This window comes from Sylvia atricapilla, chromosome Z (assembly GCF_009819655.1).
Source record: "Sylvia atricapilla isolate bSylAtr1 chromosome Z, bSylAtr1.pri, whole genome shotgun sequence".
In the NCBI taxonomy this organism is placed as follows: Eukaryota; Metazoa; Chordata; class Aves; order Passeriformes; family Sylviidae; genus Sylvia; species Sylvia atricapilla.
Genome location: NC_089174.1, coordinates 7,768,627 through 7,791,500, shown reverse-complemented (window position 1 = coordinate 7,791,500; position 22,874 = coordinate 7,768,627). Strand labels below are relative to the sequence as shown.

Here is a 22,874-nt window from a genome sequence, read left to right as displayed (position 1 = left end):
TCCCACCGCCTGTCCCGCCCAGCAGGTGGGTGCCTTGGCCGCAGCTCTGCCTGCGCCTCCGCCCCCGCCCGCCTTCCCGGGGCTCCTCGCACCGGGGGCCGAGCCCTGGGCGGGGCGGACAGGTGCATGCCGCGGAGCGGGCTCCGCGTTTGCGGCGGGGCGCGGCTCGGCTGAGGGGCGGCCGGGCCGAGGCGCTCCCGCAGGTGCGGGGCGGAGCAGCCCAGCCCGCCCTGTGGGCGGGAGCGGGCGCGGTCGGCACTGCGGGGCCGGGCCGGACTCGGGCTCGGTCAGCCCGCGGAGGCAGCGCCCCTTTGTCCCTCCTGGGCTGGTCCTCGCCGGCGCTCCCGCGTCCCGCTCTGCAGCCGCGCCGCGCCGCCTCCCGCTCCGCACGTAAGGGATGAGCCCTCCGTCCTCCTGCCTTCCTCCTGTGCTTTCCCCTCGCTCTCGGGCTGTGGGTTCCCTGCAGTCGGGTGTCGGGGAATATCCCTATACCGTCCGCCTCGATCTTATGGGAGTCGGATCCCACCAACCCGCCTGAAATCTGGTTTCCGTTCATTCGCGATTCCTGTGCTGTCGGGGACCTGGTAAAGGGCAGTCCTGGGGGAGGATTCTGCTGTAAAGTACAAGGTTCAGGGATGGATGGAATGTAAAACTTGGGTTGGTTTTGGTATCCTTTTTTTCTTTTTTCTCTCTCCTCCCACCCCCCCCCCCCCCAATCAAGGCAAATATTAATATCAATGAAAAATTGAAACCAAAAACTTTTGAAACTAATTTAGCTACTTTCACCTTGCACTAGTCGAGTAACTCGATGGTGGTTAGCTATTGTGAAGGGCATGTGAGCACAGACTTTGTGCCCATCTGCTACATCTCCATTCAGGTATATTTTTTGCTGATCGCTAGAATTACCCCAGAGGTGTGTGCGATGTGGTCAAACTCCAAGCAGAATCCAGGTGGAACTCTTGTAAAGCCTTGGGGGGAAGGCTGTCCCAAGGACTTGTCCTTGACTCCTCAATGGCAGAGCACAGCACAGAGCGCTTAGGACGCCGCGACTCGTGGCTGTGTGTGACTCCCCTGATGAGAGGAGGTTCGCTGCGGTGCGCAGGGGCTCTGGCACGGCGGGTTTGTCTCCACAGGCATTTTTCACACCCAGCTTTGAGAGCCGCTGTTCTCCTGTAGTGCGGTACTGCCTGCACAAGCCGCCGGGATGAGAGCGCACAAAGAGCAGCCTGCCCCGCCTGCCTGGGCTCGGCGGCTCCCGGCCCTTGAGGAGGCCACCCTGAGTGCAGGAAGCTCCCGCGAACTTTGCCCTGAGTTGACACGAAGGCCATAGCTTGGGCTGACTCAGGAGCATCCCGCTGCCCTTCCCTCGGGGTGTGTGTTGGCAGGGTGGCAGGTTTCAGACTGAGGGCTAGTACTGCTGTTTCTTGCCTCATTGCTGTCACCACTGCCTTTTGCTGGTTACTGCGTGAAACAGCACAGGTACGGCTTTCCAAACTCCTGCCTTCGAGTCCATGTTGGCACAGAGCGAGTCAAAAAAGGTATTTTACCTCCCTGTGAACAACAGCGGGGGATAAGTCAGTGACTGAGTGGTGTGTAGGGGTGGGCATGAACCAGAGTGCTGCTGTTGTTCCTACACTGCTGAAGCCACTCCAGAGGGGCCCTTCAGTATCCGAGTTTTGTGAGGTGTGTATGGCTAGGGGCTTCTGAAGGGGACCGACTGGTGGGGCCACTGGAGCAGAGCTATACTGTGTTGGTGGATCCAAAACACAGATTTAGAGATCCCTACAGCTCCCTTCTGAGAAAGCAGGGAAAGAAGGTGTCTCCAAAATTCGTCAAATTTAATGACTATTTGGAAACAGCAATACTTGACTATAATTAGCTTCTGAGAATAGCACAGCATGTTTGGAAATCAAGAAGTGAGGCTTTGGAAGGTGTTTAGTCCATTGCTGTGTGTTCTGGGGTTGAATCCTGGCTGTTGGGTATCAGATGTTAGAAGAGGTTCCAAAGCAGTTCTGTGTGATGCTATGCTGAGTGAAAGCCTAGAGAATATCCAGCTTTGCTGCTGACAGGCCCTATACATTCATGTTGCTGTTACAAAGAGAGTAAGAATAAATAATGATAGTCTCTTTATGAAAAACCTTTGCCATGGTGCTGTGTCACCATCCCTTTCTGTATGAAAAGTGACTCTTCTGACTTTTCTTGCTAGGTCATGTTTCTCGTTCTCATGCTATTTGTTTCTCTCTGAAATTCTGAGTTGCTGTTACATGTCTCAAGAGCTGTATCTCAGCACCTCTTTTAGGTGCGGTTTGTTTGTTGGCTACATGCAGCTTTGTTAAGGGTATCATTGTGTGAGAACTTTTGTAGTCATTTTCATGTGATTTTTAAATGCAGTTTAATCCTTTCTTATCTTTTGGTATAATTCCACTGCCCCATATTGCATCAGCTTCTCCTTCATGCAGGCAGTTCTTTGAGCCTGTATTCACACAACTATTTTTGTGATTTCAGACAGTTTCCCTAACTTCCTCCCAACTCTCATTAGAGTATTTCTGATGTTTATTGCCAACACGCTTTATTAGGAAGTTTTATGAGTAAGCTACTTACTGATCAAAATCATGGGGAAAATGATGGAACAGAAAGGAAAAACCTTGTGTAGACTGTTTGAGGTGTGCTGCTGGATTACAGATAGCTGGTCCCTAAGAGCCATCTTTAAAGAAGTTAAAATTTAAAATCACTTCATAGTGACTAAACTGTACTTCCTCAGGTGACTTAGAATAGTAAGATCTTGATGACAGTTTAAAATATACAGATAACCTACTCAGGACTATTTCCTTGAGCTTTGTATGTGGACCTGTGGGATGATTTGGAATGTGAGTAGTAGCGAAAAAAGGATTAGTTAAACTATTATAAGAGCAGCACATTTGGTATTGGGCGCTCATTACCAAGGCATGATCTTCTTCCACTTTATGTGTCAATTTTGTTACAGAGTGATTTCCTTCTTCAACATTCAAATAATGATCCCAGTAATACTTACACATGATTTCTTCATACCCTCTCAGAATGTTCAGCACCTTCAAACCAAATGCTCATATTCCGTTCCATTCTTTTTGTGTTTCCCAAATAGGTGTAGCTTCCAGAGACTTCGCTTCTCTCCAGGCTGCGATGGGATCAGTCTGGTGGTTGCTGCTCTGCATCCCCATGCTGTCACCCACATTTGCTGAGGGTATCATCCGAGTCTATTACCTGGGGATCCATGAGGTGAACTGGAATTATGCTCCAACGGGGAGGAATGTGCTCGCTAACCAGAGTATTGCAAGTAACCAGTACGTTTGCTTCTGACAGAATTTAATCTGGGGTTGGTTTTAAGCTGTCATTTGATATGTAATTTAATGCAAGTATTTTGGGACATCTCAGCAAGCAAAAGACACACTCCTGTAGATTCTGATCTTTATGAGCTTAATGGTTAACTTGTTTTATGCTCCTGTGGTAAAACCTGTGTCAGTGAGCAGAGGGATGGTTAGTCTGGAGAGTCCGGAGCCCACACACCAGGGAGAAGTGTATGGAAAACAAACACGGAACAGAAAATAGAGGAGAAACGGAACAGATTGTTCTAAAATCCTCCAGATTTTGCAATACTCTACCCTCGAGTTTCATTTTGCTTAGTTCCAGCTGGTCATCATCTTGTTTATCCTGAAGCAAGATGACTTTTCATCTTTATATAAATGACTTACCAGAGCCGGCTTGTTTTTGTTTCAGTGGAATTTCAAGCCTTGGACTTAATGGGACTTCCTGCATGGGATTTTAGGGGTTGATTGAAAAACTTTTTTGTTTTTCTGGCAAAAGTAAATTTGGAAACTGCAATAATTGGTTCAAGTTACTATACAGACAGTGTTTTGGGTTTAGTTTTCAAAACATCAAGACTTTTTCTTGGATGATGTTTTTTTGTGTGTGTGGTTTGTTTTGTTTTTTAAAACGTTTCCATAGCATTTTAAAGGCATTTGTGCTTTTTTTCCTTGCCCTCATTTTCTGTGACAAATAGCTGGTATTTTTGGCCTGCTGTCGCTTTCCATAATAACTAACACTCAGGTTAAGACACCTCCTTCAGAAACAGCACAGTAGGAACAGGAAAGATGTGCAGAAAAGTCGAAGTCTGTCAGTTTAGAAAACTCTGTTATCTGGAAATGCTGTGTAGATGAAATGAGTTCGCAGGGAACATCCCAAAATTCAGGATTAATAAAGATGCTACTGCTAAGTCCTAAAGTGATAATGAATGCAGTGGATTTTGTTTGGTTTCTCTCATAATACATGAAGAGAAGGAAAAGAAATTTAGGACCATTGAACTTAAAAGCAATTTAAAAACTGTCGTCACGGCAAACAATTAGTTAATGGGACCTATTTGTGCAATGATTGCAGAAATGAAATACTGCCGGCAATTAGAAAGGAAGAGATGTTGATATGATTGATAGAGGTAGCAAATTATTTCAAGGAGTTTTTTTTTTATTGGGGAGAAATGTACTATGTGGGGAAAAAGAGGCGCATCTGTAAAAGGAAGTGTGAATTATCTTAAAATCTTTGCTGATATTGGCTGCAGGGATGACTTGGCAATGGGCTGAACTCTGGATTGTATAGCTAGGGCCAAGCCCTGCCTTTTCTTGAATGGTGAGGCCAAAGCTTAATATTTGGGTCTTCACTGTTCATTCTCTGAGATGTGCATTAGAGTTTACCACCCTTCCAGGGCTCCTCTATTGCTGTGGGTGATCAATCCAAAGGGGGAAGTGAGGGGAGTGACCTTGGCTCTTGTTTAGGCTGGTTCCACTAATACCTGAACTGTGATTCATCTCTTATCTATTAAGAATTACCCATAAAGAGCAAATATGCTTGTGAGTTAAACTTTAGTACCTGTATGAGGTTTTAACTCTGGAAGCTGGTTATGTACTGGGTATGTACCTGCATGAGTTGTCTGCCACTCTGGAAGGAATTTGGAAACTGTTAGGTAGAAAATCATCATTCAGACTTCAAATTTTGGCCAGAGAGCTCAGGACTCCATTGTACTTGCCTTGTGATTTAGCTAGAAATGCCACAAAGGAATTGAAGTGAGATTTGAAGAGCCCAGTGAGAGCTGAAGGAGGCATGAGAAGGATTCTTCCTGTGACACCCATGGGAGATTGTCTGGGAAGCACTGACCTTCCCATTTCTTGTTTGCAGGGCACAATTCAGGGTGCACTTTGTGTCTGTTGGTGAAGAGGTGGGGTTGAGGTTACATGGCTGGCTTAGAGCATCCCAGAGTCCTCTAATGCCAAAGCTTTTGGCTGTACCCTGGAAAGTGGGGTGTCACCATCACTCTGCTGCAGTATTGACCAGTTGTAGTATATAATGATGACTCACAGTGCCTTTCCCTTTGAATTCAACAGCCAGGCCTCAGTATTCCTGCAGTCTGGGAAAGACAGGGTGGGAAGCACGTACAAGAAATCTGTCTATAAGCAGTACACGGACTCCACGTACACCACTGAGATCCCCAAACCCGTCTGGCTGGGGTTCCTTGGGCCTGTCATCCGAGCAGAAGTAGGGGACACCATTCAAGTACACCTAAAAAACTTTGCTACTCGACCATATACAATCCATCCTCACGGTGTTTTCTACGAAAAGGACTCTGAAGGTAAATGAGCTACTGCCATCATGGAGACAGATTTTTCTCACTGGGGATTTAGTAATATACATGGAGGAGAACTGTCCATAAAGCCCCAGCTGGAAAGTAACTGTACTTGGGTGCTTGGTAAAGACACCAGGTGTGGGGTTAGCAGAGTCATGGGGCTGGAGTCCTGACCTAAGCCTAGGTTTCTTGATTTTAGAACCTCCAAAACACTGATCAACTCTAGAGATTGTAGAGAGACTGACTGTGGGGACATGGTGCAGAATTGAAGGCAAAGCAGCACCAGCCAGAACAGAAATAATCCTGCTGATACTGTGCTGGCCTGTTTACTGGGCAAGTTGCCTTACAGTGGCTCTGTGCCTCTTTGAGGAAGTGGTGATTAAGCACTATTTCAGTCTTGGGATAGTGAGTCTCAGTTCAGTGTAAGGTTACATGTGTGGGCATCTTGGCTCTTCATGAATGGATGTTGTGATTGCTCAATTGTTCTAGGATCCCTGTATCCTGATATGTCCCCCCAGGATCAGAAGAAGGATGATGCTGTTTTCCCAGGAATGAATTACACCTATACTTGGACTGTCCCTGAAGATCACAGTCCAACTGATGATGACCCAAACTGCTTGACCTGGATCTACCACTCTCATATTGATGCACCAAGGGACATTGCATCTGGATTAATTGGGCCTTTACTCACATGTAAAACAGGTGAAAACACCAAGAGAAAGCGGCTGAGGCCTGCAGTTCCATAATGTAAAGGTTTTGTGATGACATGAATAAGGATAGGATGTGAAGGTACTCTGGTGTGCAGCTCCCAGCTTCAGGGGGAATTGCGCCTTGGTTAGAGAGGACAGTACCTGAGTTCTAGCTGGGTTCTGGTCATTGCACTGTCATTATCCCTTAGTGGTTGGGTAGGTGAGCCTGCAGGCCTCCTGATCTAAGAGCTGCTTCAGCCCATGTTAAAAGCAGGACTCTTGTCCAAGACCTAGTTTGTGTATTAAAAACATGGTGAGTGGTTGGTTTCATCAAGAGTGAGAGGACTGAAGGTGTTGTAGTTGGGGCCTGCAGTGCAGAGTTGCTTGGGAGAGAGAACTGTATGGGCAGGGGTGTATTGGAAAACGGTGAGCTTGCTGCTCTGTGGTGAGCTGTGAGGATGGTGGGAAGGCATCTGTCTCCAGCTCACGTGGCAAGAATTACTCTGCTACTGCTGTTTTAATCTTTTGCCTGATGTGTGATTTTTCTGCATGAGTGATTTTCTCCATTCATTCCTCTCTCCTTTTACCTCAGGAGTGCTGACTGGCAGCTCTCAGAGACGCTGGGATGTGGATGTTGATTTCTTTCTGATGTTCAGTGTGGTGGACGAGAACCTAAGCTGGTACCTGGATGAGAACATTGCATCATTCTGCCAAGACCCTGGCTCTGTAGACAAAGAAGATGAGGAATTTCAGGAGAGCAACAAAATGCATGGTCAGTGCCACCTCTGTGAGGCCACTGTTTCTGCTGAGACACTCAGGAGTGTCAGTGCTCCAGGATTTGCTTTGAGATCATGTCCTTAGGAAATAATATCTCAGGGACAGGGCAACAACTCCATAAAATGGAAATACTGTTTTGGTTTTCTCTTTGGCTTGAGTGAGATTTTATACCCTTTATTTTAGGAATGAGCTGTGGTGCTGGGCTCTCCAAAGCAGAAGAAGAGGGGAGGTTCTGGTTAGGTCCATTCTCTTGTGTCTGTGCTGTTAGCTGATGGCAGGAGCTCTGAAGGCCCCTTTTCTGCTCTTTAATTTTGGCTTGCTTGGTTTTGCAGCTATTAATGGTTATATGTTTGGCAACCTCCCTGAGCTGAAGATGTGTGTTGGGGATTCTGTTTCCTGGTACCTCTTCGGGATGGGCAATGAAATTGATGTTCACACAGCCTACTTCCACGGAGAGACACTCAAAATCCGGGGCCACAGGACAGATGTGGCCAGCCTCTTCCCAGCCACTTTTGTTACAGCAGAAATGATGCCCAGGAACCCTGGGAGATGGCTGCTGAGCTGCCAGGTCAATGATCACATACAAGGTAAGGTAGAGGGTGGAATATGTCTGGACTCTATGTCCTCTGTTTTTTTTTGGTTTTTTTTTTTTTGGTATGTGATGTACAGTGTGGTAGGGAACAGTGCCTTGGGCATCAAAAATGTCCCCAGATGAGTGGGTGATGCCTTGTCTTGTAAAACTGGGAGTGGGCTGGTTACTAATGTGCAGGGCAGCTTGGGTGGGGTTGACTTGGGCCATGGTGTGATGTTTGGTACAGCTGAAAGCTGAGATGAGGCACTGCCTTAAGAGCTCTGGTCCCTGGAAGAGACACTTGTGTGATAGATCTGAGGACAGCAGAAGACCCTAGTCACTCTCTGTCCATACTTTAATAGGATCCAATATCTAAGGTTGGAAGTTCTGCTCACCAACTCAAAACTCCTTGCTGTGGAGTCACTTGCCCCATCCACGTGCCGTTTGGGACAGCAGAGGGAAGGTGGGAGTGCACATTAGTCTGGCTGGAGAGGCTAAGTGAGTGTCCACCTTTGTGTCTTGGCAGCTGGGATGGCGGCACTCTATGAAGTCCGGCCCTGTTCTGGGCGAGCTGTGGCACCCAGCCTAGAAGGGAGAGTTCGGAAATACTTCATAGCTGCCAAGGAAGTGCAGTGGGACTATGGACCCTCGGGGTTCAACCGGATCAGTGGGAAGCAGCTCAGTGACGCAGGCAGGTAAGTGAGAGGCTGCTGGGCAGTGTTTGAGGAGTCTGGCCTGTATCAGGAAGGCTGCTCAGGAAAGCGGGGAATTTCTTTCTTTTCAAAATGCATGCCTGCTGTTCACATGGGGTACATTTCCTGGAAAGGCTGATCACCTCATCTAGAAAGGGTGGCTGCTGTAGCTGGACTGCACAGAGAGCAGTACAGGTACCTTGGGGCCTTCCCATGGGAGCGCTGTGTGGCACAGCTGTACTCACAAGCAGCAGAAGTCCCAGCAGATGTACCGTGTGAGCTGCCACATTGTCTCTGGGCTTCATTTCTGCTTGCTAACCTAGCAACCCTAACCTAGGAACAGATTGATCTATTTGGGAACATTTCTGCCTAACCTAAGAACCAGTTGATCTATTTGAGAAATGATTCAAAAAGCCCCTGGTGCAGCAGACACAGGGTGGCAGAGCTGGCCTGCAGATGGGCCTCAAGACAGTGTTCTGCAGGGAGCAATTTCTAGGAAATCAGATGCAAGGACTTGGATGGCAGCCCTCCATCCCATGGTCAGGTGACTGGGGTAGCAGTTGAGAGACTCCCCGTTCAGTCTTTGGCTAACTGAAAAAGAGATTCTTCTTTCACAGAGATTACTTCCCTTCCCTAGTAATCTGTTGGAGAGGATATGCCTTAATCAGATGGAGAAGAGGAAATGTAGAGTGGTTAATTATTTACCCAATGCCATGCAGCAAGCCTTGCAGACCTTAGACCTGTGAGCTGGCCTTGTAACTGCACGGCCTCTCCTGCAAGGCTTGTTACTTATATTTGGTGAGGGTGGTAGTGGAAGAAATAAATACCTTTACAGCTGTTTATTTTAGTTGTGATTGGGGCTGTCCCCAGCTTCTGAAGAGGTTGGAGTACTAGGACTGCCTTCACACTGACTGCACTGCAGTTTTGTTCACTCTTTCTCACATCTTGTCTAGGGATGCTGATCACACCTGGCAGGTTCACCTGGGAGGGGGCTGTGTGCTACAGGTGCTCCCTGAACACACATTTGGATGAGTCTGTAAGGGAAAAAAAGCTATGCAGAGTCAAAGCTGTGCTTGTTCCAAACTAGAGGTGCTGTCCTTGTCTGAAATACTGCTTAATTTGGAGATGCTGATGGCCTTGAGCAGGGGAGCAGGGCTGATTTTTCTATGACATGACCTGACATCTGCTTTTTGCATTTAGTCCTGCTGAGCAGTACTTCAAGCGTAGCCTCTACCGAATTGGGGGTGTCTATTGGAAGGCAAAGTATGTGGAATATACTGATGAGAGCTTCCGTGAGGAAAAGCAGCAATCAGAAGAAGATAAACACCTTGGAATACTTGGTGAGAATCATCCAGGAACACAAATCCTCTGTCAGTGTCTGTGAGAAGGATGCTGATGCTAGGAGTGCCAGGTGGCTGTACCTGCCTGCTCATTTAGAAGGGCAGGGAGGGGCACAAGAGGTGCTTCACAACAGTCACATCTGAGAGCAAAGGGAAACAGGCCAAGGTGCAGGGTGGTAGGGTGGACAGAATCACTTCAGGGGTCATTCCAAAAGGGTTCCAGAGGTAAGGTACCAGTATAGGTAAGGTCCCTATACTGAGGGACACAGTATAGTGTGTGTAACTAGAGCTAAACAGGTCACAGCAGTAGCTCCTGGCTATGTGTTTTGTCTCAGCCCCTTCAAGACGTGCAGCAAGCCCCATGTTCTCACAGAGAGCTTTCTCTCCTGCGTGGGTGCTCAGGGACAGGCATGGTAAAGGCTCATAGCTCCTCTCTAGCTAGCTTGGTCATTGGCTTACAGACTCTGATGGGCTTGGAGCATCTCACACCTCTGAGGTGCATAATCTGAGTGGCTGATAGGGCCTTATGTAGGTGGGGGAGAGATGTGGGCCTATCCTGAGGGCATTCCAGCACATCTGGCTGTTCTGTTACTTCCCTGTGTGAAGGCATGACGCCTCTCTGAGTTCTTATGTGGACCCAAACTGCTTTCAGACAGTCCTTGCCAGTCCCTCCTCCCACTGAGCTGCATTCAGCAGCAACAAGGCCAGCCATCTGCTGGCTCTCATCTTTGGCCCTGCAGCTTGGAGGAAGGTGCCCTATCTGCTTTGGTTTGCCTGATGGTCTGGGGAAATGCTCTGTTGCTGATATGCTCTCTCCGCTATATTCTAGGTCCAGTGATCAAAGCTGAAGTCGGAGACACCATCCTGGTGACATTTTTTAACAAAGCCTCCTGGCCCTTCAGCATCCACCCACATGGAGTGTCCTATGGAAAGGCATCGGAAGGGATGTGGTACCATGATGGTTGGTGGATCTCTTTTCTTGAGTACAACCCCATCAGAGGTGCTGGGTATTTGGTTGACACAAATGAAATAAAGCCTGCTCTGAAAGTAGCTGGTGAGAAGGTGTAATGGAATTTGTGCAGGGACTCGGGAATAACCCTGTAATCCTTGTTTTAAAGGCTTGTCCCAGAGTGGGGTTTCTGTAGCACCACTGCAAAACTTCACATACCGCTGGACTGTGCCAAGGCACATGGGGCCCACGCCCAGTGACCCTCCCTGCCTCACCTGGATGTACAGCTCGGCTGCCAATCCTGTCAAAGACTCCAGCTCAGGCTTAGTGGGGCCTCTGCTCATCTGCAAGTCAGGCACTTTGGATGACAACAACAAGCAGGTAAAGGGGTTTTCCTGCCCCGTTCCTACCAGGTTTTTGCTTTCATGTAGAGAAAAGAAGCATCAGCAGAACATTAGGGAGCATATTAAGAACAAATGTGCAGTAGTGTAAATCCAGGAGAGTCAAATCAAAGCCTTGTTCTTGGCCAAGTTAATGCTAGTACAGCTGGTGCCCAGGTCTCACCTGGGAAAGGGCAGTAGTGTTCTGGACTCTAAAGAGTTGCCCTCAAAACGGTTCCTGAGCTCTGCTTTTAATTCACAAACTTGGCTGAACACCTGTGCCTTGGAACAGCTACGTTACAGGTAGCTCTTGTCTTGAGGCTTGTGTAGCTGGCTTCTTTCAGAGAGGTCCATCTCTCTTTTAGAGAGGTCCTTGCAGTCCCAGAAACACTGAAAAGACATTTTTGCTTATAGGTGCTCTGCTTGGGTGAAACCTCAATGCTTTGAGGTTTGGGAGAGCCTCATTTATTCTGCCAGAGAAGTTGATTTTTCAAGCAGAGCTGGCTACAAAAAAAGCATATGAAAATCCATGCTTATGCTGTCCGTCTTATGCTTTTGACAGAGAGGTGAAACCAGAACTTCCTCTTGGAATTTCACTCGGCAGTAATCTATTCCTGGCAGTAAATTTAGGGAAGACAGTAAATTGATATCCTTGGGGAGGTACCAGACAGAGGAGCAGAGCCTTGTTGTGAAAGACAGCAGATGGCAAATCAAATCCCCATTGTTGTACTGCAGCATGGCTCAGGGAGCAGTGACAGATCTGGGGACTGCTGCCCTCAGAGCATTCCTGGGGGGGCTCACATTCAGTGGGAGCACCATGTGATTTAGGAGTGAGGAAGAAATCAATATGCAACCCACGGTGGAAATGCGGATCTGCTGAGCAAAGAGGATTGGGAATACATACAGCCCTCGAGGTGAAGGAGCTGTGATAATGATAAACATGGCAGATATTGGAACAGTGTAAGCAAAAGAGACAGACCTTTGTAAATGTACGACAGGGAAAAATCACTTGGGTAGCAATTCTGGCTCCACAGCCTCAAACAAACCTTTAATGAATGCTTAACTGTGGAAGGTGTGGCCACTCTGCTGTACCTCTGTGCTGCAGCCTGGGAGTTGCTCACCTTCTCAGCAGGTTAGCTGCCTATGTGCTGCGGGGGACAGTGACACCAGTGAGGAGAGTATGGGCACCATCACAATGTTCTTTTAGCAGGGAAACACCATGCATTTCTTAGGAGAGTTAACACTCTCAAGAATTTAGGATAATTAAAAAATCCCCAATCCAGGCCTGCGATATGAGGCAGGAGGAATATGGTGTGGTCATCAGCCTGTCTTGTATCTGGACTCTGGTCTTGGGTCTGGTTTGGACATACACCTTAGGCATAGGGGAAGAGGGGAGCACTGACCTTCATGGCCTTGGCCATGAAGGAGTTCTGTTCATTTTATTCATGGGAAATATGGAAAATAGTATTGCTTTTTGTGAAATAAAAGAGGAATATTCAACACGAGTAAAGAGTCACAGTTCTGTCCCTGAATGAGCCACATTTTAAAATAAAGGGGAATATAAGAGCCAAGCAAAACAGCTTTAACACTAAGGATAGTTAATTGTTGCATTTTAAAAGTTAACAGCCATCATTGTAATTATAGAAAGGGATCGACAAAGAATTTTATCTTCTCTTCAACGTGTTTGACGAGAACCTCAGCTGGTATTTAAATGCCAACATAAAGTACTACTTGACGATGGAAGAGACATCTGTGAAAAAGGATGATGGCTTTGAGGAATCCAACAGGATGCATGGTATGGTTGGATGCTGCTCTGTGACAGCAGGGATGACCCTGCAAAGCATGGGCTGATGTTCACCCAAAGGCTGAGCTGGGGGCTGGAAGGGCTGTGTGTGTTGGCCTGGAATCAAGCCAGTCTGGAGGCACCAGGTGAGACATGGACAAGCAGCACAGCTGTCTGGAGAAGTGTGCTCTCAGTGTATTCAGGGGTGAATGACAAACAAGTAACCCCTCTTCAGATTAGCAGGCCTGTCCTACAAGGACAGTATGCCCAAAATCTCCTGGCTGACACCTGCCTGCAGAGAGTTAACTGCTTTCTCCTTTCCAGCCATCAATGGATTTATGTTTGGTAACTTGCCTGGGCTGGATGTGTGTGAAGGAGACAAAGTGTCCTGGCACCTCCTGGGCTTGGGCAGCGAAGCGGATGTACACGGAGCTGTGTTTCAGGGAAACACCATGCTGATGAATGGGATGCGGAGAGATTCAGCCAGTCTGTTCCCCCACACATTTGCCACTGCTTTCATGCAGCCTGATAACAGCGGTGAGTGCCTGCACAGCTGACTGGGCAGATGGAAGAGTCTCCCACTGTGGTGTTTGCTCCTGTGGCAGATTCTCTAGTGTGGCATGAACTTTTACAGGGGGAGCTGTGGTACAGGTGCTTATTGTGTAAGAAAGCTTCCACTGAGATGATTTGTGTAGGACTTTGTTGTGCCATTCCTGCTTGATTTCTCCAATGACTCCTTTTAACCTTGGCGTGTGGCAACCAAGCTCCCTAAGCACCACAGAGATACACCAAGCAGATACTGACACCGGCTGGGGAAGCAACTGATTTCCTTGTTCATCCTGCCTCCCTCAGGGACTTTTGAGATTTACTGCCAGACGAGCAATCACTACCAGTCTGGGATGAGGCAACAGTACAGCGTTTCCAAGTGTGGAAGGACGGGCACTGCCTCTGCCCGTCGCTACACGGGAGTGCGGACGTTCTACATCGCGGCGGAGGAGCTGGTGTGGGACTACGCGCCCGACCGCAGCTGGGAGAGGGAACGGCACAACCACTCTGCAGAGAGGTAGAGCCCACCTTCTGGGGAAGCCTGTAGCTTCCCTGGTGTCCCAGCAGACCCTGGTGCAGCCTGTTGGGTGTCTTGGGCTCCCAGTGACATGGTGCATACGCTGGTGCTGCTGCTGATGAGAGCACAGCCCTCCACGTCACTGTGCTCTCCTTTGCAGCCTAGGCTGGCTCTGGGAAGCCCCTTCAGCTTAGGAAACCCCTGACACAAGTTAGTTGTTTGTTCCACATGAGGTTTTGGTTATTTCAGCGCTTGTTCTGCATTTCTCAGCTATGCTGACGTGTTTCTGAGCAATGAGAATGGACTGCTCGGCTCCAAGTACAAGAAAGCAGTTTACAGGGAGTACACCGATGGCACTTTCCAAACCCCCAAGGCCAGGATAAGTGGTGATGAGCACCTAGGGATACTGGGTAAGGATGTGTGCAAGGGGTTCACCTTTATCTCACACACAGCAATGGGACTGGGGCTCTAAAGCTGCGGTGGCTCACAGCTGTAATCTGAAGGCTCACTAGATATTTAGGCATCTGCTGTGTATGTAAGTGCAGAGATACTGGGACTGTCTCCTACTCACATCTGCCACCTTGGAGACAGCAGTTAAAAGAATGCTGTGCACAGCTTACAGGAAAGTCTGGGCTTTTCCATTGGCCCTTGTACCAGTGTTCTCTCATGGCTTGGGCAAAGCATGTTTCATAGCTGCATTTCTTTGAGTAGGGGACAGAAACAACCACTGACTTCAGAGTGGTCTGAGAAATAGAGGGGGATATCTGTAACTGCAAGAAATGCTTCTAGAGCAAAAGCAGGCACCTGTGGGAAGTAGTGGAGCATTTTGCACTGGCTAGTCGAGGTCTGTGGAGACAGAACTCTGTGTTATGAACCCAAGGCTGTAAGTGATGTCAGGGCAGGCCTGCTGAGGCAGCCACTCAAAATAGGCTGCAGCTCTGGTTTGTAACACTGTCAGGCTTGGTTGAATATTTTCACATTTTTTGAAACTAATACCAAGGGGTGATCAACATGTGATGTTTAGCATTCAGAAATATTTAGTATTCAGAAATCAAGCCTTAGCTGTGCTGGGCCCAGTTAAGATGTGTAACCACCTTCATTGTCCTCATTGTGAAAATCAGTCCAGTTTCCTAAGACTTGGGTTGAGACTGACATCCAGTTCTCTTTTTGGGAAGTAGAGAAGAGGAAGGGGAACATCATAAATATTGTAAAGTAATATTTCTGGGGAGAAGATATTGAGAGAGTGGTGGGGGGGAATATCCCAGGAGATGTGCTGATGTATTTTGCTGGTCTCAGAGTACACTCTTCCTGTCTCAAGGCCCTTTTCTGTGGGCAGAAGTGGGCGACATTCTCAACATCGTGTTCAAGAACAACGCGTCACGACCCTATTCTATCCATGCTCATGGAGTGCTGGAGCAGCAGACTGGACATCCCCAAGTGGCAAACCCTGGTAGGTCCCTGTCTCTAGCTGCATTCCTGTGTGGGCTCATGCAGCTCATTTTACCCCAGACTGGTTTCATTAAGCAACCTCAGATATCCTGGTTTCATTACAGTAGAGTGCTGGAGCTGGACAGTAACTGGTCTTTCAGGTCCAGCACAGTTTTAGTGTGTGGGGATGGCAGCCATCTGGGCCATGTGTAGGACATTCTTCTATGTGCAGCATTATCCTCCCCACACTGAGTGTGGTCTCACTGTGGGAAGGGGAAGGTGATAGCAGGTGACAGCTCAGCTGGTCCTGGGATGGAGGAGCCTCTTCTTTGGGATGCACGAGTACAATAGTATATGAAAACAGTATGAAATGGGAGAGATGCACAAGTGTTTGCTGGGACTTGACTGAAATGGCCACTTTGTCTCATGATCCAGATGCCAATGTATTTAATTTTTGGTCTCCTCTTGTTGCGGCAGCCCTCTCATTAGAGGGTAAAAATGAGCCAAGGCACAGACTTCTTGTTAAACACAGCATAAGAGGGGTCCTGGTTTTTTTCCTCTTCATGGCTTAGTCTTCTGAACTCCAACTATTCTCTGACTCTGGCTGTGGCAAGCTCCTACTGCAGATTTCCCTTGCAGCCTCTGACTGCTGGTTATTTCCTGCTAAACTGTGACTGCAGGTATTAGTCTGCAGACTCCAAATGCAGGCTTTTACCTGGCTAGGCTGTGACTGCAGGTTCCAGCAACAGGCTCTAACTGCAGACCCAAACTGATCTCACAGCAGTGATTCTCTCTCCCCAGGATCCTTCTTCATGATTCTCTCCTTAATGTTCCTCAAAGTTTCTCCGCCATGATAATCCTGCCCTTACTAGCTAACCCTCTCTTTTATCTCATTCATCCTTATTGGATATAGCTGTTACTCACCAGGGGCGAGGCTGTGCTGGTTAATTAACACAGCTGTTACTTATCAGGGGTGATGTCACCTGTATTCCCGTCTCCTACACCCTCCAGCTGGACCAGACTGTCCAAGCCAGAGTCAGGCTGTCAGCCAGATCCTGTCTTTGTGAAATGGCTGCTAATATGAAAAAAGGGTGATTTTAAACTCCAGTTTGAATCATAAATCCACTTCAAAGAGAAGAAAGATTATCTTAAACTCCATCTGAATGGTTATTCCATGGTCATTTCCATGGTCAAGTCCAGTCTCAAAAGCAGCAAGTAAACCTGCATTGTGCTGGTACCATGACAGTGTTTATATCCTGTGACCCCTCTATCTTGCTCTGAGAGGGGAGCTTCCACCCTGGTTTGTGTTTGGGGAAGGCAGATGCAATATCTGACAAATAGAGAATTGAATTTGGCCTTTGGAGACAGGATTTTCTTTTTCCGTTTGGTTTTGCTGCTGCATAGTGAGTGGGTGTGTCAGCTGGTGTATGGTGCTGTTCGGTCCCTCAGGTGACATTGTGACATACCGCTGGGAAGTTCCTGAGAGATCTGGGCCAGGGCCAAATGATTCAGCCTGTGTTCCTTGGATCTACTACTCTGCAGTGGACCCAGTAAAGGTAAAATAAAAGTTATAACCAGAAAAGCCTAGTTAGACCAATTTTTTACCCCATCTAGAAAACATCCCAACATGTGAGTCGGGTACAATTTAGAGATTGGCCCAGCACAGAGGTGGAAGAATCACCTGGTAATATGTTTAGCTTCTCCCTGGAGAGGAAATCATCTGAATTTGTCCTGATGCCTGTCCTTATTTTTTCCTAACAAACTTTCATAAAACAATTCCATCATCTCTCCTTGCTACCAACCTTCCTCCAGTTATTTGTAGGCTATTAGAACATCTCCCAGTTGGTCATGGTTTCTACTGGTGAGAGCCATAGGGCTAATCTACAAAAAGGCAGAAATTGTCCAAAATAAACCTCGTGAATAAAGCAGGCAGATTTGACCATTGCTAGAAGTGTCAGCACTGATTTCACAGGGCAACAACCTGAAGGATCCTGCAATAAACCATTGCATTCAACCTAGAAATAAAGCCCTTCTTATCTCAAGTTGCAGATGTTTTTGCAGTCACCGAGTGGAAAATACTTAGATACCATCCATATTTATGACTTTTGGATTTGCATTTGTAAGAGCACGTACAGTTCCTGTTCCTGTGCTTCAGGGGCTGATGCTCTCCAACAAGAATACTTTACAGCAACACTGGTTGTTTTAGGTGGGATGATGCAGGAATAGAAAATGATTCCTAAAAGGCAAAGAACTGTGCATAGAAGTGGATGAGAAGGTCCTTGCCTCAGAGATCTCTTTCCTTCTGATTAGGATATGTACAGTGGGCTGATCGGGCCCCTGAAGGTCTGCCGGAGAGGGGCCCTGCGGTCCAGTGGGGCCAGGAAGGATGTGAAGAGGGAGTTTGCTCTGCTCTTCCTTGTCTTTGATGAAAATCAGTCCTGGTACTTGGAGGAGAATGTGGAACGTTTCAGTAAGGGAAATCACAATGAGATCGACCTGCTGGATGAGAAATTTGTGGAAAGCAACAAAATGCACGGTAACGTTGGTGTTGATTCTGCAACCTCTCTAAGTAGGGAACCTGACTTGTGGTGAATGTCCTCAACCTTTTCCATTATCAGTGGCACAAACAGAATTAAACTGTCTGTTCTCAATATTACAGCACACGTACAGCCCAAATCTTTGATCTGCAGAGAAGGCTGGTCATTGTGGCTGTCCCTGTAAGGAGGAATAGCAACATCCTGGCCAGAGGTTAATCTCTGATGTGTCTGAGTGACTCAGAAAAGGCAATAAAATCAAGCATGAAATTAACTTGTCAGACAAATTTAGTTCTTTTTGGTTTGGGGACCATCAGGGTATGTTAGACATCAAATTAGTTTTCTGAGCTATGTGGCTGCAAGAAGTGGCTCAGTTGTTTTAGCTGTTTTAGGTTGCTTCTGCCACAGAAGGAAGAAGACATTTGTTTAAATTAGTGTGTTATTTATGTTAGTTTCTCTCCATATTATATCTAAAATACCCTCAGCGAAACAGGTCCCTTGACAGTTGTGGAGATAAGAATTCTGAGCATTTCGTGTACTGTCATTACTACTGGTTTTGTGTGGTGAGATAAAGGCTCTCTAAATACACATCCATGAAGGTGTAATTGTTAATCCACTATTACAGCTAACAGAACCAGTATGCTGAAGTTGGATACTTGTTTTAGGCTACACAGAGTGCCCAGGACATACCTGGAAGTAAAAACATGGTGCTCTGCCCTCAGATTCTGCCTCTTTCCATCTTATTCCCTCTGTTGTCATCTGAGCATGAGAGTCTCTGCATGTGTGCCATAGCAGTCAGCTCACCCACTCTTTTGATCCTTTTCCTGCATGTGCAGTCACAGCAAGGTTCCTTCCAGCTGTGCTAACTGAGAGGCAAAGTCCTGCCATGCAGGGATCATACAAGTGGTTGGAATGTGATGTGTGTGATCAGCCTGAGGCACAGTACCACAGGGCTGCCCACTGGCAGGATTTACCCCTTTGCAATGTCCATCAAGGAAATTGCTCACACGTTTATGTGTATGTAGGTAGATACCTGTTTCTCCATCACTGGGCTGAAAATGCCATTTTTATGCATTTTGACTTCTAGAAGCAACCACTTCTGCTGGCTGACTGCAGATTTTCAGCGAAGGTAGTTTGAGATTTATTTGAGACCTTGAGTGCAAGTCACTTGTCCTGGCTGTGAGCAGAGTGGCTAAGTAGCTGAGCTGGGGGGACACTAGCTGCTGATACACTGGGTACTGTATGAGCTTTATAGCCTTTAATTTGCCTCTGAGGAGATGCAGCACCCATTCAATGTCACTAACAGCCTTTTCCCCTTTGTGTTATTCCCTGAACAGCAATCAATGGCAGGCTCTATGCCACCTTGCCTGGGCTGACCATGTACCAGAGAGAGAGGGTGAACTGGTACCTGCTGGGAATGGGTCATGAGGTTGATGTCCACACAGTCCATTTTCATGCTGAGACCTTCATATACAAGGTAAGAATATCTGCTGATGGTAAAGCAGATACTGACCACTGATAGCAGCACTTTCAATTGACTCTGTATTAGAATGTTTTTTAATGACTCTGCAGAAACTTCCCCCAGCTAGGAAAATTATGTGGTTTTACACATCCCAGTCTGATTCCCTGAGCCTCTGTGTTGTGCTGAGATGTCTAGCTTAGTCCTTGTTAGGGTTAAGGCATTATCAGATTGTTTGCTTTCCAAGCTGCAGCCCGGGAGCTGCTTCTTGAAAGCTTTGGGTTTTTTTGGACATTAAAAAGCTGTAGTGGTCCCCAGCAACACTGGCAGAATTTTGTTTCTGAGAAGATGCATTGAGCGCTGCAGCTAATGGCCTCCCTTTTCTGACAGAATGGCAAAAGCTACAGAGCAGATGTTGTGGATCTGTTCCCTGGGACCTTTGAAATGGTGGAGATGCTGGTTGGGAACCCTGGGACATGGCTGCTTCACTGTCACGTGTCCGACCATATCCATGCTGGGATGGAGATCCTCTTCACCGTCCTGCCTAGAGGAGGTAAGGAGCTGTCACTGTAGAACTTCCAGCAGCACTTCCTGCTACTGCTGTGAAATTCCGAGTGTTTGTATCTCAACTCTCTTACATACTACAAAAAGACATTTAATGGAGCAGATAACTACTTAAGTGTTATTAAATTATGATGTTCCCTTTAAATATGGTAATACCTGGAGCTGGAGATTTATTGTTTTATTAAAAACAAATTGTTTTCTGGAGTTTACATTACCTATGTTGTTATTCTGAGTTTGATTTTTAGCTTGTGTCCGAATTGCCATGTTTATCTCTCAGCCAGTAATTGCTCTTAGTGAGAACTGGAAGGTGCTCAGAGGTGAGTGACTCTGTACTGGGTTTGGCTGCAGTGGAGCCCACATGATGATGTGGTTTTAGATGTATTACCAAAACAGTGAATGCCCCAGTGTTTCAGCTGTGGGTGACCAGTGCCTGCCCTGTGTCAGGGCCATCTCTGTTTCTCCCTCAGCACTTTCCTTTTGAAGGCTGGGAAGGGTAGTGCACTGGGACTGGGGCTGCCTCTGAGGCAGGTGATACAAAATTTCTCTTTTCTCATGTAGAGAGGGAAAACAGGATGGACAGGACAAAGGACAGCCTGCTAGTGCTGGAAAACCATGCTGCCTCTAGGTCTGATCGTTGCCAGATGTGCCTTGTTCTGGGCTTTGTCTACTCAACCCAACACCTTCTCACCCTCCTTTTGTTTCCTTTCAGAGGCAGAGCTGGATTACTTGACTGCTACCCCAGGTATGGTGTGTACAGCACTGCCAAACCCTGTCTGTGGGAAGGGTACAGGGCAGATCCCTGAGCACTACAGAGGTTTGGATCTGTGTAAGGGGAGGGAGGAACACACAGAGCACACACAGCTTCTACTCTGCCAGCTTGGCAGTGCCTGGATGTGAGACCTTGCTTCAGTAAGTAACAGGGAAGGCACCAGTCTGTCCTCTGGTGATAGAAAAAAGGCAGTTGGGCTGTTTGGGCTTGTGTGCCTGTGTTAGGTGGAAAAGGTTAGTAACCTCACACCCTGTTGTGCCTGCTATGTATGGATTCAGATTCAGAGTATGAGCTTAGGTTCTGGCACAAATTTAGAGGAGGGTGCCTGAGATGGGTTTTCCTCCCTCTTTGGACTGTAAATGACCCTGTGGTTTAAGGAAGTTTCACAATCACCTCTACAAGCTGAAGGGATGGAGTCAGCATGCAAACAAGCACATCTGCCTTCTGCTCTGATGTTCCTCCGAGAAAAGAGCCCAAGCACGTGCCTGGAGTTTTTTGGGTGCTGTAAAGAACAGATGTGAGAAGACATTTGCTTGAGCAGCACAGGGAGAAAGGGAATAGTAGATACAATCCTTTTAAAATTTTCTGTGGTAGAAGTCTGCATAATGTACACTGGTGGTTTACTTTTTTGATTCTTCATCTTTCTTCACAAGTCCATTTTTCAGCTGCTGTGAGGAAATTCAGCTGAGCTGATTTGAGAGGTAGTTCAGTCCAGCTACAAATGCAGCTACCTACCTATAACTCAGCAGGCTTTCTCCACTGTTATTTCAGTAATTTTCTCCCCAACATTTTCCTCACTCAAAATGGACAAACCAGAAGAGGAGGAGGAAATATGTGAGAGCAGTAGTGACAACATTAAATAATTTAGTTTTATACCACGTGCAGATTCCAGCTTGTGTGTGCTCACCAGGCAGAAACCTTGGCCAACAGTTGTTGCCTGAGCAGACAGCCCCTTTTCTCAGGAGGTGGCTGCTGCCTCTGTGGAGGCACAAGCAAGCTCAGGATCTTGGTGGCTCGCCGTGGGCATGGCTGAGTGGTTGAACTCAGTGGTGTGTAGGACAGCAGCCATGGGCACAGGGAGCATGGACTGGGGCAACTTGCAGCAGCTGCAGCCTGGACACATGTTCTCATCTCTGGGCTGGGGACAGCAGTGGCTGACTGGGCTGGACACCTGTCAGGTTCTGGGGTGGAGCAGGTTAGTGAGGGAACCAACCACCTCAAATCTCTGTGTGGGCTCAGGGATGAGGGTCTGACAGATGGATGGCACCAGGGCCTCCTTTGAATCATTAAGGTTGGAAAAGACCTCTGATATCATTAAGTCCAGCCATTAACTCAGCACTGTCATGTCTACCACTGAAACATATCACTAAGCTCCATATCTACACATCTGTTGAACATTTCCAGAGATGGTGTTTCCACAACTTTACATCATGCATTTTTTAATGTTCCTCTGTTGCATTTCTTGCAACCTTTCAGTTCTGGTGTTGCTGGCTGTTGAAAATACCTTTCTGTTTGTCTCTCAGGGTTGCTGACTGAGGATGAGGATGAGTCCCAGAAGCTGATGCTTTTTGGATCTAAGGTAACCCAAGGGCAGATAGAGGCCACAGTCATCTCTCTGGCTGTTGTGGGAATCCTGCTGCTCCTGGCTGCTGGTGTCCTCCTGGGAGCAGTCATCCGTCTCGAGAGGCAAAGGAGGTTACGACGCAATCGGAGATCCATCCTGGATGATGGATTCAAACTCATGTCTCAAAAGAATTCTGGTCTCTGAAAGACATGTACAAACATTTTGAGCTGTGTGCTTGGAGCACAGGCTGGATTCTTGTCCACGGCAAAGATTTTGGGGCATCACTTCAATTGTGCACTGTACTTCTAGGAGCTGAGGAGGGAAAGCTGGAGCCCTGACCTCTTGATATATTCTCCTCAGCCTTCTGTAAAGAAAATCCAGGAGAGATCCAAGGATCCTTTGAACTGACTGAAGACAAATAATGATTTTAAAAGGTCCTTCTGGACCTTTCCTTCCCCAAGGAAGAGAGGTGACATTTTCATTGCTCCAGAACAGCTCCTTGGTCTTCTCTAACAGAATAGCTTAGGCCAAATTCCAGTCTTGCTCCATTGCCAAAATGGGGATTATCTCACAAGAAACTGTGAACCTTTCATGTAATTAATTTAAAGGAAGATAATATTTTCAGTTTTGTGAATCAATGCAGAATACAGAAAAAAGATTGTTAA

General features: G+C 47.2%; 1 protein-coding gene across 2 annotated transcripts; it reads left to right on the top strand.

Moving 5' to 3' along the window:
• Positions 1 to 14: 14 nt before the first annotated feature.
• HEPH (hephaestin) lies at positions 15 to 22,874 on the top strand. Of its 2 annotated transcripts, XM_066338722.1 has the most exons (21): positions 15 to 390; positions 3,122 to 3,320; positions 5,409 to 5,653; positions 6,137 to 6,349; positions 6,929 to 7,108; positions 7,446 to 7,700; positions 8,211 to 8,379; positions 9,577 to 9,716; positions 10,546 to 10,677; positions 10,835 to 11,046; positions 12,690 to 12,840; positions 13,153 to 13,365; positions 13,681 to 13,891; positions 14,162 to 14,301; positions 15,210 to 15,341; positions 16,769 to 16,875; positions 17,630 to 17,855; positions 19,191 to 19,330; positions 19,703 to 19,865; positions 20,586 to 20,618; positions 22,169 to 22,874. In XM_066338722.1, the coding sequence occupies exons 2-21, from the start codon at positions 3,160 to 3,162 to the stop codon at positions 22,411 to 22,413; spliced, it is 3,468 nt and encodes a 1,155-aa protein (XP_066194819.1). In that variant the 5' UTR covers positions 15 to 390; positions 3,122 to 3,159; the 3' UTR covers positions 22,414 to 22,874. The 2 variants fall into 2 exon arrangements, with proteins under 2 accessions (XP_066194819.1, XP_066194820.1); XM_066338723.1 differs by lacking the exons at positions 15 to 390; positions 3,122 to 3,320 and having other exon boundaries at positions 5,567 to 5,653; positions 6,166 to 6,349.

Coding starts and splice junctions, on each gene's coding strand:
- HEPH (XM_066338722.1), top strand. CDS start 3,160: ATGGGATCAGTCTGGTGGTTGCTGCTCTGCATCCCCATGCTGTCACCC. Junction 12,841..13,152: donor GGAATCCAACAGGATGCATG/GTATGGTTGGAT, acceptor TCTCCTTTCCAG/CCATCAATGGATTTATGTTT. Junction 17,856..19,190: donor GGAAAGCAACAAAATGCACG/GTAACGTTGGTG, acceptor TTCCCTGAACAG/CAATCAATGGCAGGCTCTAT.